The sequence below is a fragment of the Eupeodes corollae genome, chromosome 2 (genome assembly GCF_945859685.1).
Source record: "Eupeodes corollae chromosome 2, idEupCoro1.1, whole genome shotgun sequence".
NCBI classification, from domain to species: Eukaryota; Metazoa; Arthropoda; class Insecta; order Diptera; family Syrphidae; genus Eupeodes; species Eupeodes corollae.
In genome coordinates this window covers 98,472,388-98,484,836 of record NC_079148.1, presented here as the reverse complement: position 1 = coordinate 98,484,836, position 12,449 = coordinate 98,472,388, and the positions used below count along the sequence as shown (strand labels likewise).

General features: G+C 33.0%; 1 protein-coding gene across 2 annotated transcripts in view; it reads left to right on the top strand.

Moving 5' to 3' along the window:
* Window positions 1–8,225, top strand: part of LOC129948413 (LIM/homeobox protein Awh) — a 76,914-nt gene extending 68,689 nt beyond the window's left edge. Inside the window, exons 3-6 of one of the 2 annotated variants that reach the window (XM_056059418.1) lie at window positions 1,567–1,784; window positions 1,958–2,179; window positions 2,355–2,480; window positions 7,702–8,225. In XM_056059418.1, coding sequence (XP_055915393.1) covers window positions 1,567–1,784; window positions 1,958–2,179; window positions 2,355–2,480; window positions 7,702–7,763 — 628 coding nt within the window. In that variant the 3' untranslated portion in view covers window positions 7,764–8,225. Of the gene's footprint in view, window positions 1–1,566; window positions 1,785–1,957; window positions 2,192–2,354; window positions 2,481–7,701 lie in introns of both variants that reach the window. The other variant, XM_056059417.1, reaches the window with a different exon arrangement.
* Window positions 8,226–12,449: the final 4,224 nt, after the last annotated feature.

Genomic DNA, 12,449 nt, shown 5'->3' with positions numbered 1-12,449 from the left:
TGATGAATTGGTTTATAATTTTGATGGTTTGATCTTGGATATTGTGTTCGAAATATTTCTTCAAATAATAATTCAAATTGAAACATGGAAACATTATGAAATAAAATCATCGATTAATTATATTTAAGTTTGAACAAACTTGAATAAAAAAATTAAAATCTACTCCAACTACTTTAAGTTATACCCACAAAGAACTCAATAAAAAAGATTTTTCTCTAAACAAATCGAATTAATCAATGAAAACCCCCAATTAAAGACTTATTTATTATGATTTCTTAAATAAATTAAGTAAACAACGTTTAGCTGACATTTGACGACTTTTGCATGAACTTTAAGGTGATGTAAGATACTCCTACTTGAACTTCTTATAATAGTTCTTTTTCTAACTTCACTTGTTTCTAGTAGATTAAACTCTGAAAACATTTAACGATAATTATTTCTCTATTGAAAACCTGATTCGATAGGCACTAATAATCGAAAGATTGCATTTTCTCCTGCTCGCTTAAGTAATCAATTTTTATTATTTTTATATTCAAATCAAAAGCAGGTTTTGTTAGATCTTGCAATTAAGACGTGTCATTTATTTCAATACCATTTTTTTGTGTTCTCAATTTAAAACTCTATAAAAACGCTGGAAAAAAGGTGGGACAATCTCAACAGATATCCTCCATATTAACTGTTTATGCTCGTCATAAAGAAGAAGTGTTGTCGTTATGCATTAAACCCTTCCAGCTTTTTTTCTTCAATGGATCTATGACACCTGGTGTTATGGTTTAAAACACATACTTATATAAATATGCACTTGTACTTCACCTGGCACGTAGGCTCCTCCGCTCCGCCGATGCGACCAGCTCAGCTATTCCTACTATAGCTGCTTGACTGGTTGAGAACCTTTTTTTCTTTTGCTTCAGTTCAATAACAAATAAGTTGCATTCTCAATTCTTAACCTGAAGAGGGACACTAAGATGATGCTAGGCTGTTGCTGGATCTGGAACTGGAGCTGGATAGTGGTTAGGGACAAAATATCATCAAAAATCCAAAACCATCGAAATCGAAGGAATAATATTTGTTTTTGGGATTTTGTTTTTACGATGCTATAATTTTTGTTTTTAGTGTCACATTGATCGGAAATGACGGTACTCAGGAGTTTATTGTTCTTGTTGTTGGTGTTTAAGGCTGTTGTTGTGTTGTTTTTCTTAAGTGCCTCCTAAGACCGAGAAATTGAAACTCATTCACCACAGAACTTATATATATCTTTTTGAGTTTTGAGTTTTGAGTGCTAGAGATGTTCTCTGTTTATACGGATTTGGGTAACTTAATGAGTTCGTGTTGAAGTGACATCTAAGTAAGTTCTTAGCTCCAAGTTGTATAAACTGCCCGCCCCGCCGCCGCAGTAATAAAAACAACAATAAAGTCGATTGAGATAATTTATTGTTTTTGTTTGTGTATTTATATTTGATCTATTAAAAATCAGTCCAGTAGAATCATTGAAATTTAAGGTAACTTTATTTTTTGAAGAGTTTAACTAATTCTTGTTTTCTGCTTTTGTTTTTTTACTTTTTTTAGAAATTTTGGAGCAAAATGTTCAAAATGTTGTCGAGGAATTTCAGCATCAGACTGGGTGCGTCGTGCAAGGGATTTGGTATTTCATTTGGCATGTTTCGCGTGTGATTCATGCGGGCGACAGCTTTCGACTGGGGAGCAGTTTGCCTTGATGGAAGATCGAGTGTTATGCAAAGCTCATTACCTCGAAACAGTGGAGGGTGGAACAACGTCTAGTGATGGTAAGTTTTTGCTTTGGAGCTTATACTCGTTTATATTTGTGCAAAGTGTAATGCGTTTAGTTTTTTAACAAACACTGTAAATCACTTGCTTAGACACACTTTAACACAATTATTAGTAATTTAATATAAAGCTTATATACTAACTCTAAACATTCATCTTGTTTTTTCTTCAGATGGCTGCGATGGTGATGGTTATCATAAAAGTAAAACGAAACGAGTTCGAACAACATTTACCGAAGAACAATTACAAGTTCTACAAGCTAATTTTCAAATTGACAGCAATCCCGATGGTCAAGACCTAGAACGGATAGCTTCAGTGACGGGCCTAAGTAAACGGGTAACACAAGTTTGGTTTCAAAATTCCAGAGCAAGGCAGAAAAAACATATTCATGCTGGTAAGAATAAAAGTAAGTAGTTATAAATACTAATTTTAAGATATGTATTTTTAAATAAAAACTATTTAAAAAAAGTTTAAAGTTTCAAGAAAATACACACCCTCATTAAAAAAAAAAAAACAAGTTAAAAATTATGGTCACACGCTTGTATTAATTATAATGTATATTTTTTTAGTGCGTGAGCCTGAGGGAAATTCATTTGCTCGACATATCAATCTACAGCTTACGTATTCGTTTCAGAACAATGGTCAGAATCCGATGCAGTTAAATGCGAACAAGTCTTCGCTCTACCCCGCCCACGGTAAGTAAGTTTTTCTTATATTCCTATATATTAATTATAAATCTGAAGCAAAACACTTTTTAAACATTTATTTTCTGTTTCTATTAACCTTTGCTTTTAATTATCCTGTCATTCGACTACTCCCCCAATAACAACTGCTAAAGTGTACTATTTAAAGTCAAAACCAATACTATTAATGCTGTTGGTATAGGGTATTTCAATAAGAGATTTCATTTTGATATTCATAACTAGTACTTCAATGAAGTGAGAAGTCAATGAATTTTAGCTTCATTGTAGAGAGGAAGCTATGCTATGAATAATACAAAATATTTGCTGCAGCATGTTCTCAATTGCTTCCCCAATTCCACCTTTTATGTGTTAAGCTGGTTGTTGAGCATATTGATTAAGTCAATGTCAAGGGGTTCTTAAGAAAAAAGTCTACAGGTTTAAAATCAATTATTACCCAACAAAGACATAATACTTTCAGGAAACTTTTTTTAACGCCATTTATCATATCTCAGCAGCGCAATCCATTCACTGTAACAGTTGCACCAGACGTTATTTTGGATAAGTAAGGCCCGATGACATTGCACGAAATAGTCAAATGTTGAGAATTGAGAGGTATTTTTTACACGTTAACTGCCGTATGACCCGAAGGCGGGCACAACTTTTACTCCCTGAGAGGCCATGTTCCCGGCCGGCGGGCACAAGTTATACTTTTTTGTATGATTTTTTTCGGCGTGGCCTGTTATTAAAATATCAACTTTTCTTCATCGGCACTGAGATAAAAGCCATATTATCATCACAAAAAAAAATCAAGGCAGTTTTGCCAAAATGTATCCATTTTGTTGGTTGTTGATTTTATTGAAAACAAAATAGAAGAAAATTTAATAATATAAAAAAATAAACTAGAATTCAATTTTGTCTTTTTTTTATAATCACACACTCAATGGGGATATTACTACCCTTATTATGCAAGGGCGCAGTGTGAGCACTAGTAAGAGGAAAGAGGGTTTAAAAGGAGGTGTCGGTGCACATTGGTTTTGAATTCCTAAATATTGCAATGACTAGGAAAGACCGAGTGTGGTAAGGCATTCCACATTCGACTAGTACGGCTAAAGAACTAATCTTTGTACTTAACAGTACGACCGAAGTTGGGCTCAAGGGTATGTTGACGAGCATTCCTAGAAGCGCGAGTATTACGGTTGAACTGTTTAAGGGGAGGAATAAAACTGGCTATTTCTCTAGAGCATAAACCATTCAAATAATTGTAAAAGAGGGTGAGACAAGAAGCATTTCGACGATGTTCAAGCGACGTAAATGATTTTATGATGTTAATATCACCTATCAATCTAAATGCTCTACGTTCAATACTGTCCAAAAGGCTTAAGTAAGTTGCTGGAGCACCAGCCCAGATATGGGAGTTATACTCAAGCTTTGGACGTATATAAGTCTTGCAGATAACAGCCAGATCAGAGGGGGAGAAAAACTTCTTGCGGTTGGTGACACACATACCGAGAATAACGAGGTGTTCAGTCTCATTGATGCAAGTGCCATCCATGGATAATGGCAAGGGGGGTATATTTCGCTTTAACGATACAAGACAGCATTGGGTTTTCGAAGCATTAAATTCCACGCAGTTTTTTAATCCCCATTGAGCAATGCTGTTTAGGTCGGAATTTAATGAGCTTATCATATTTTGTCGTTGCAGTTCCACATCCGAAGAAGACGGATGTGAGTCCGAATATGAAAAGCTAAGAGTACTATCGTCAGCGAAACAATTTATTGGATTAGATGCTGCAGACAGGAGATCGTTTATAAAAACGAGAAAGAGTATTGGAGATAAAACAGAGCCTTGGGTATTTATTTTATGGTTTTCAGACTTGAATCCATCCATTATCACTTGTATTGAACGATCCGAATGTATTTACTAATCCAACGAAGCAGAGATTCATGAAAGCCGAAATCACGCCTGATGCCAAACCCTATCAAATGCTTTTGAAATATCAAGTGCAATAATCTTACTTTCTCCAAAACTATGTAAAGATTTGTTCCACTGTTCGGTGAGATGAACCATTAGATCACCAGTTTACCTATTGCTACGAAAGCCGTATTGTCGGTCATTAAGAAGCTTTCGATCTTCGATATATTTCTTGAGCTGATAATTAATCAGCGTTTCCATGACCTTGGAAAGGAGGGACGTATGTACCATCGGTCGGTAGTTAGAGAGTGAGGAATATTCGCCTTTCTTGGGAATAGGCTGGACAAATTCAGTTTTCCATCCGCTCGGAACGAGACCTGAGGAGTAGGACAGATGAAAAAACTTACGCAGTGGTTTTGCCAGTGATGAAGAACACCTCTTCAGAACAATAGCGGGGATACCATCCTGAACAGCGGATTTATGTGTGTTTAGATCTCTAAGTACTCTTGCCAAATTACGAGTGCGAAAAAGATTGGTCCCATAGACTCACTAACTCGATCAAATACAGGAGGTGTCATAACTCATAACACTCACTGGCAGCGTAGAATTGGTGGCAAACTGCCTAGCAAAGATATTAGCTTTCTCTAAAGAGCTAACAAAAGGAGTGTCATTGACAACGAGCGTAGGAAACGATGAAGAGGAAGAATGTTTAATGTTTTTTACAAATTAAATGTTTACTGCCTTTGGGACATTGCAGAATTTTTTGCCGTAACTTTTGGTCATGCAAAAATTTGGTCCGTCGAATATGGGTTTCCGGCTTTCCTCAGTACAGTTGGCTTTATATCAACGGAAACTTACCTCTTTGGCCCTAATAACCGCTTTAAAGCTCGCATCAAACCAAGCGTTTTCCTTGGGTCTGATACTTTTAACCCTGTTAGTTAAAAAAGTTCTCATTCAAATGGAATCAAACTTGTGATCATTTCAGCTCTGGCTTAAACGTCACTATCGAGGAGGCATAGCGACCAGTTAAAGATACTGAAGTACCTATTGAGACCGTCCCAGTTGGCTTTCTCGTATTGCCAAACGGTTCTCTTAGGAGCTCTTTATTTAACTGAACAGTTTTGACACGAGAAATTTGCTGATATAACACAATGGTCTTCTTGACTGCAGCGTTTCTGCCTTTACTTTCACTAATGTTGCTATAGGTAGCAACATTTCCTATTTCTGGAATCCCTGCTACCAGTTTCCTTCAAAACATGCTTAGTTTTGGATAAGAATGCATGTGCTTCCAAGACAGGGTTATAAAAAGCTTCGCAAATCACTTTTCTAAACTCCAAAATTGAGCAGTTCTTATTCTCCTTATACATAACCAATGCGTTTAGAAAAAATGTTGATAAAAGAAACCCAAAGGCTATTTTATGGTACCATCTAATAGTTTTGCGTAGAAGTGTAAAATAACAAGCCATTTGAGCCGATATGTCAATACCTTGCTTGGCATGATTATAGTCCACAATCATACGCAATTTTTGAATTTCCCCACCTTGAATCGACCGCTTTCCTGTAAGTACTTCCTCCAAGCCACGTTTTGTAGTCAACATGATAACATCACGCTTGTCCTTCCATTTGGCAACTACAAATCCAAAATTTTCAAGTACGTTTGCTTCATTTTTTCTGAGCTTGGCGGTTGTCACATCTTTTGGATTGCCTTGTCTATTTCCTCGTAGAGTTCCAATGAGATGCGTTTGACGAAAAAGGAGATTTTTAGCTTAGGAAATGGATGTACAAAAATTTCTGTGAGAATTTCAGTCGAATGCGATGTGCTTTTGGTAGTTTTGCCTGCATATGGCACTGATGTAAGTGTACCCGGCTGGATCAAAAAGCTTATAGCTTTATACCATACTTTTGTGCTTTTCCTGGGTTATACTTCCGGAATTGCAGCCTATCGCGCCAATTGACCATTGATTCATCTACTGCCAACATTTCTTTCGGGATTCTAGCTTTGACGAAGTCCAAAAGCCCACTTTCTTTTCCCAAACGGTTTCCACTATTTATTGAATTGAAAGTTAATGAACTTTATAAGTAAGTGGAATCTATTCCTCGACATCACTTGTGGTACGAAGGAATTTTGGAAGAACTTGTCAGTGATCTAATAGTGAGAAATATATGGGTATTTTACAATGCCCATATACATCATCACTCCAAGGAATTTTTGTGCCTCTTGGACGTTGGTGTCTACCCATTCCTTTGCACGAGAAGTACGAGTTATAGTGGTGCTCCGTAAAAATTGGTTGGCATTGGCATTTGTTTCTGTAATAATTAGCCGAAATACCTCTTCTGTGACCATAAGTCCATTTAGATTTAGAATCACTTGAACTTCCCTCAGATGGAATATATTCATCCGAACCGGAGGCCCCAAAATCCAACTCGTTACACGTAAGAAAATGTGACTGCCGGCAAGTCACGTGGCACCTCATGCATTTCAGTATCATCAGGTACCGTGTGACCCGCCGCCGGTAGTCACACCCATAAAACAATCGAAAATTGACGAAACACGAACAAGAAAATCACAGAACAATTTATAAACAATAAATATACACTTATGCAAAAAACACTATTGGTACCTTGGTGAAAAAAACGAAAGTTATATTGGCGGTAGCAAACGTGTTAACAACCATTCTTGGATTTTCCAAGCCTCAAAAGCAAAAATGCTGGTTGATAAAAAATGGTCTTCACTGGAAATGATTTGTAGATGAAAATCCGGATCATTTTGACACATATAAAGGACCTAAAGAACCAGCGAATATACGACGTTGTTTAAGAATAACTAGCTTGAGTGTTTTTGTTAAAGGAAATATTAAAGACTTAAGGAATAATTCTTTAAGCAAAATACGGTCTTATGCAGATTGTGGAATGACGAATTGTAAATATCAGCAAGAAATCGAAAAACCTTAGTCTAGAATTTACTTCTTAAATGTCAAAAAACCACAGTTTCAAAAGTGAAAGCTGCGCAAATAGAAGTATATTCAAAAAGAAATCTTTTATTTGAAAACTATTTATTGTTAAAATAAACTTCTGCTGTAGTATTTTACCGCTTGTAAATGTATTAGTTAATGTAGAAATAGCTTCTTACAAAGACATTTATCAACTTATTCACTGTGACAGACTTTGTCCATATTATTTCTTGACCTACTTTTGTATTGCTTTTAAAAACTTAAATATATTTTTGTGATGGGAGTATTTTATTTATGATTTTAGTTCCGATTTAAAACATTTACAATATATTAAATATGTTTTTTTTTTATTCTTATTTCTTTTATACAGAATCCTCTATGGATGAGATGTCACAAGATTCCTCAATGCATTGTATGCAAAGTGAAGTGTAAGACGTCCAAAAACCTATCTATTTATTTAACTTCAAAATTCGTGTCGTATCCTAGTCAAAATTTATGGACCTTTATATTGTATAGATCTTTGCATTTTGAAGCATAAACTATAATAAACCTGGTGAGCATATAGCGTCTCAAAGATGATCTCACAGCCAGAACACACAAAAAAACACACAACAAACATACATTCCATTCAAGTACTTTTTATTCGCAGCAGAAAAGAACAATTGATGCTCTTTAAGTTAAAAATATAATTAATTAAACTTATCGTTAAGAACTGGTCCAGTATTAGTAACTAAACATACATTTTAGACATTAAACTTTTTCTTTAACTTTTGAAAATATCTTCGCACAGAAAAAAATCAAATCAAAACAAAACAAACAATCTGTAAGATATTTATTCTTGTACAAAGCACCTTTATAAAAATGTATAAATATCTTGTTTTATTAAGCTCTTTAATGTGGATGTACCTTTTACGAAATTAAGTTGATAAATCGCAAAGTATTAATTTGTGTTACTCCTTTTTGGTAAACTATTTTTGTCGATGTAACAATTTGACATATACATTTCGTTGACGTTTATCGGTCATATTCTGATGTTTCTCTTACTTGTGACTTGAAAGACTTTTCGTAAGCCAGATAAGTGCCAACAACACTTTGCACATTATTTCCTTAAAGACACCACATTAAGGAGCTCCAATAAACCATGAGAATTAAATACACAAATAACTGTCTATTGTTCTATGGGATTTACTAAAACAAATGCCTGAAGAATAAAAATTAAGCTTAAAGCACACTATAATTATAATAGAATATATTTTATTTTTTATTTATTAATATGAAATTATAAATAATTCCGTTTCCCAGTTATTGAATTCTTATATTGTAAAGCAAATTTTGGTTTAAAAACCATTAAATTATTACTAAAAATTGAAGTGGAGGAATATTGAGGTTAAAAGGAAATAAACTAAATTGTTATTGTTTTTTTATTTGTTCGTACTATTTTTATTTTTTATTAAATTGTAAATATTTCTATAAACAAAAGTTAAACAAGAACAAAATAATTTGTTTGTAAAATAATTTATTCCTAAAGTTCTAATAATATACATACATACATAACATACATCTCCAGCGCAAAACTTGCCACATTGCAACAAAACTATATATAAATAATTATATACAACATAAAAATATACATAATACAAATTTATTTTTTCTTAAACTTAATTTATATTTATGTAAAAGAAGTTAATTATAGTGTAATTTATTGTAATAGAAAATAAAATTATTATTTAATTTATAGATGTACCTTATACAAAAAGAATATAAAAATAATAATAATAAAAATAATAAAAAATAAAATAATAAAAAAAGAATTGTATAGAAAATAAAAATAAAAAATGAGAAGAAAATAAAAATATGTGATAATTTAAAAAAAATTTGTATTGTTTTTTTAATTTTGCTGGACTTATTTCTAAAGTATAGAATTCACTTCGATTAGCTGTAGCACATTCAATGTTATCAGTTGTAAGTTTAATTCGGATGAACGAGGTTGCCAATGAACTGATTACTTTTGTGATTTATGCATCAATCTACAAATCAATTTATTGAAGAAAACTTTTGTTGGGCGCATTATCACGCTTATCGTGGCTAAACTATTTTTTGGGAAGCTATACAAAGTCACTTGACATACCGCCCTTATTGCTGCAAAAATTGAAGGAGCGACCACTTGCCCGAAATAATTTTTAAAACATAGTGTAAAAGGTTAAAGTTATATTTATTTGTGAAAATCAAAAGTTTAAAAAATAACCTTTGATTTTAAATTATAGGGTTCTATTGTGACTCTCGAGCCGCAAGGAAAATTTAATGAATGTGGCTGTTTGGTAATACAGTTTGATAATCACTTAGTTAACATTCGCCTATATACCATATCAAAAAATTTGCGAGTTTAAATATTCTTCAAATAAACATTACAAAAAGTTCGCATTTATCAGTCAGAATCGTAACTAAACAAAGCCGTTGTTTTTTTACTTCCCATAGAAAGTTATTGTAATGGGTCCGATTTGTCAAATTGAAAATTTTGACATTTCAAGGTCAATAGAGTCGTGCATGTGTAGGCGTCGCGTCGTCCGTACGTTCACGACGTTTTTTCTTTTCGTCCATAGCTCAAGAACCGGTAGAGATATCGACTTCAAATAAATTTTGTTATACAGATAATAATGCAGAAAAATGCATTAAGATGCATCAAGAAAATTGCGTGGTTTTTTTACCATAGCAATTTAAAAAATGTTGGTTAACCTTAAATGTCTTACGCACCAAAAACTCTAGAGACTTGAATTAAATTTGTTATGATTTATTGTAACGTGATACCAAAGAAATATATTTTTTGAACAAATTCCAATTAAGGGTTTTTTATAAATCAAAAATAATGAAAAAAATTTCACATCGAAAATTTTGCGAATAAAAAATGATTTCATCTCCAAAACAATTTTGGTAAGATTTTGGAAAACATCGAATTGATATTTTTTTTTTATAAAAAATAAAAACTGAAAAAAACATTACTCAAAGTTGGTAAAATTTGAATTTTGACTCAAATATCTCTTCAAAAATTTGAGATTATGGCTTCTAACTTATTTTATCTTATAAGAAATATTGTTTTGAACATTCGATACAAATTTTTGAAAAATCAAATTAAAAGTTTGTTAATAAAAAATTAAAACCTAAAAAAAGCATTTTTAAAAGTTAGAAATTGTTTTTCGACTTAAATGGCTTTTCAAAAATTAAAAATATTTGTTTTAAACTTATTTTATCTCACATAAAATATTGTTTTCGACATTTAATGTTTTTTTTTGATAAAAATCCAACATTCCACTTTTTTCATAAAAAAAATAAAATCTACAAAATACAGTACGAACATTTGGTAAAAATGATGTTCGGTCCTCGATATCACGTGAACAATGAAAGGTATTGACATCAAACAATTTCACCCAATTTGTATTTGATTAAATGAAATAAAAACTTTTAAGAAATTCTACTTAAATTGGTAAAAATTGGTTAACGACTTAAAATTAACACAAAAATAGATTTTGAAATCAAACTATTTCATCAAAAGCAAAATATTGTTATTAATTTTTATATTTTTAGAATAATTCAATTGACAACTTTTGTAACAAAACACGAAAACCTACAAACCTTTTAAGCAATACAAATCGACAGACACGACAGACAGGTGGGAAGTTATCAGTGTGGGTCGCATCCCAGCCTCTTTTATTTTTTTGAAATTCCTAATTATTATCCACGTTTTTTGATGCAAGAGCTTTAAAGAAAATCGACGGTCAATGATTCCAATGTAAGTTTGATAAAAGTTATAACTTGCTTCCTGCTTTCAGTGGTATGGCCATATCTGTATTGGTCTGACCGGACAGATTCTAGATTTCTGTATAATTCAACAACTTCGCTTGAAACTATTTAACTCCAGACTGGGATAGATCCTGTACAGCCTGGAAAATTTGTGTCTGGTTCTTTCATTTTAATATCCATTTAACTAAAATAATAATTTTAAGCTTTTAAAGTAATGGGACACACAAAACATTGTTCTAGATGAAGGTAACACTTTCGATTTTATTGCAAACGCATTTTATCGATCCCCGCCTGTTTTGGCTCGAGTATTAAACGATCGACATAAAACAGAAAAAACAGCCGAAATAAGCGGACGCCAAAAAAAATAAACTACGCTCGACAAAAAATAGTTAAAGAAGATTTTATGTATACATTCAAAACTTCCACCATGATAAAAACGAATTTGTCGTTTAATGTTAAATCCTGAACGATTCGTCGCCGTTTGCAAGAACAAATGTACACGGAAGGATAGCTAAGAAAGTTCCATTGCTAAGTAAAAGAAACCTAAAGCAGTGCATTGCATTCCCAAAGTTATCCAAGCTTTAGGGAATCCAAGAAACTGGACAAATATTTTGTACAGCAACGAAACCAACATTTATTGTTTTGGTTTGATGGCCGGATTAATGTTAGAATTAAAAAGAATAAAGAACTAAATATAAGGAACACAATAAGGACGGTAAAGCATGGTGACGGCAATGAACCTAGGCCACTCACTTCAGGTTACCAATTTACTCAAAAACAAAAAACTAACTGAATTTATTTCAATTTTACAAACAAAATAGACACAATAGACTTTAAACTAATTAACACAATTTTTCTTACTTAAACAATAAAATATACTTTTTTTAATATTTTGTTGTGCCACCACTATTTTTTAGTACTTCGGTGCACCTGCGACCCATGGAGTCCACTAATTTGGCACAAGTGAAGGGCTCAATGGTGTACCACTCTTCCTGCACTTTTTACCACAGCTCGTCTTTATTTTTGGATTTAAATCCACCAAGTCCTTTTTTTTAATGTTTCCCATAGATGCTCATACGATTTAAGTCCAGGGATTGTGATGGCCATTTCATTAGATGGACTTTGTTGTCCTTGAACCATTGTTTTGCGAGTCGGGATGAGTGCGAGAAGGGCTCAATGGTGTACCACTCTTCCTGCACTTTTTACCATAGCTCGTCTTTATTTTTGGATTTAAATCCACCAAGTCCTTTTTTTTTTAATGTTTCCCATAGATGCTCATGCGATTTAAGTCCAGTGATTGTGGTGGCCATTTCATTAGATGGA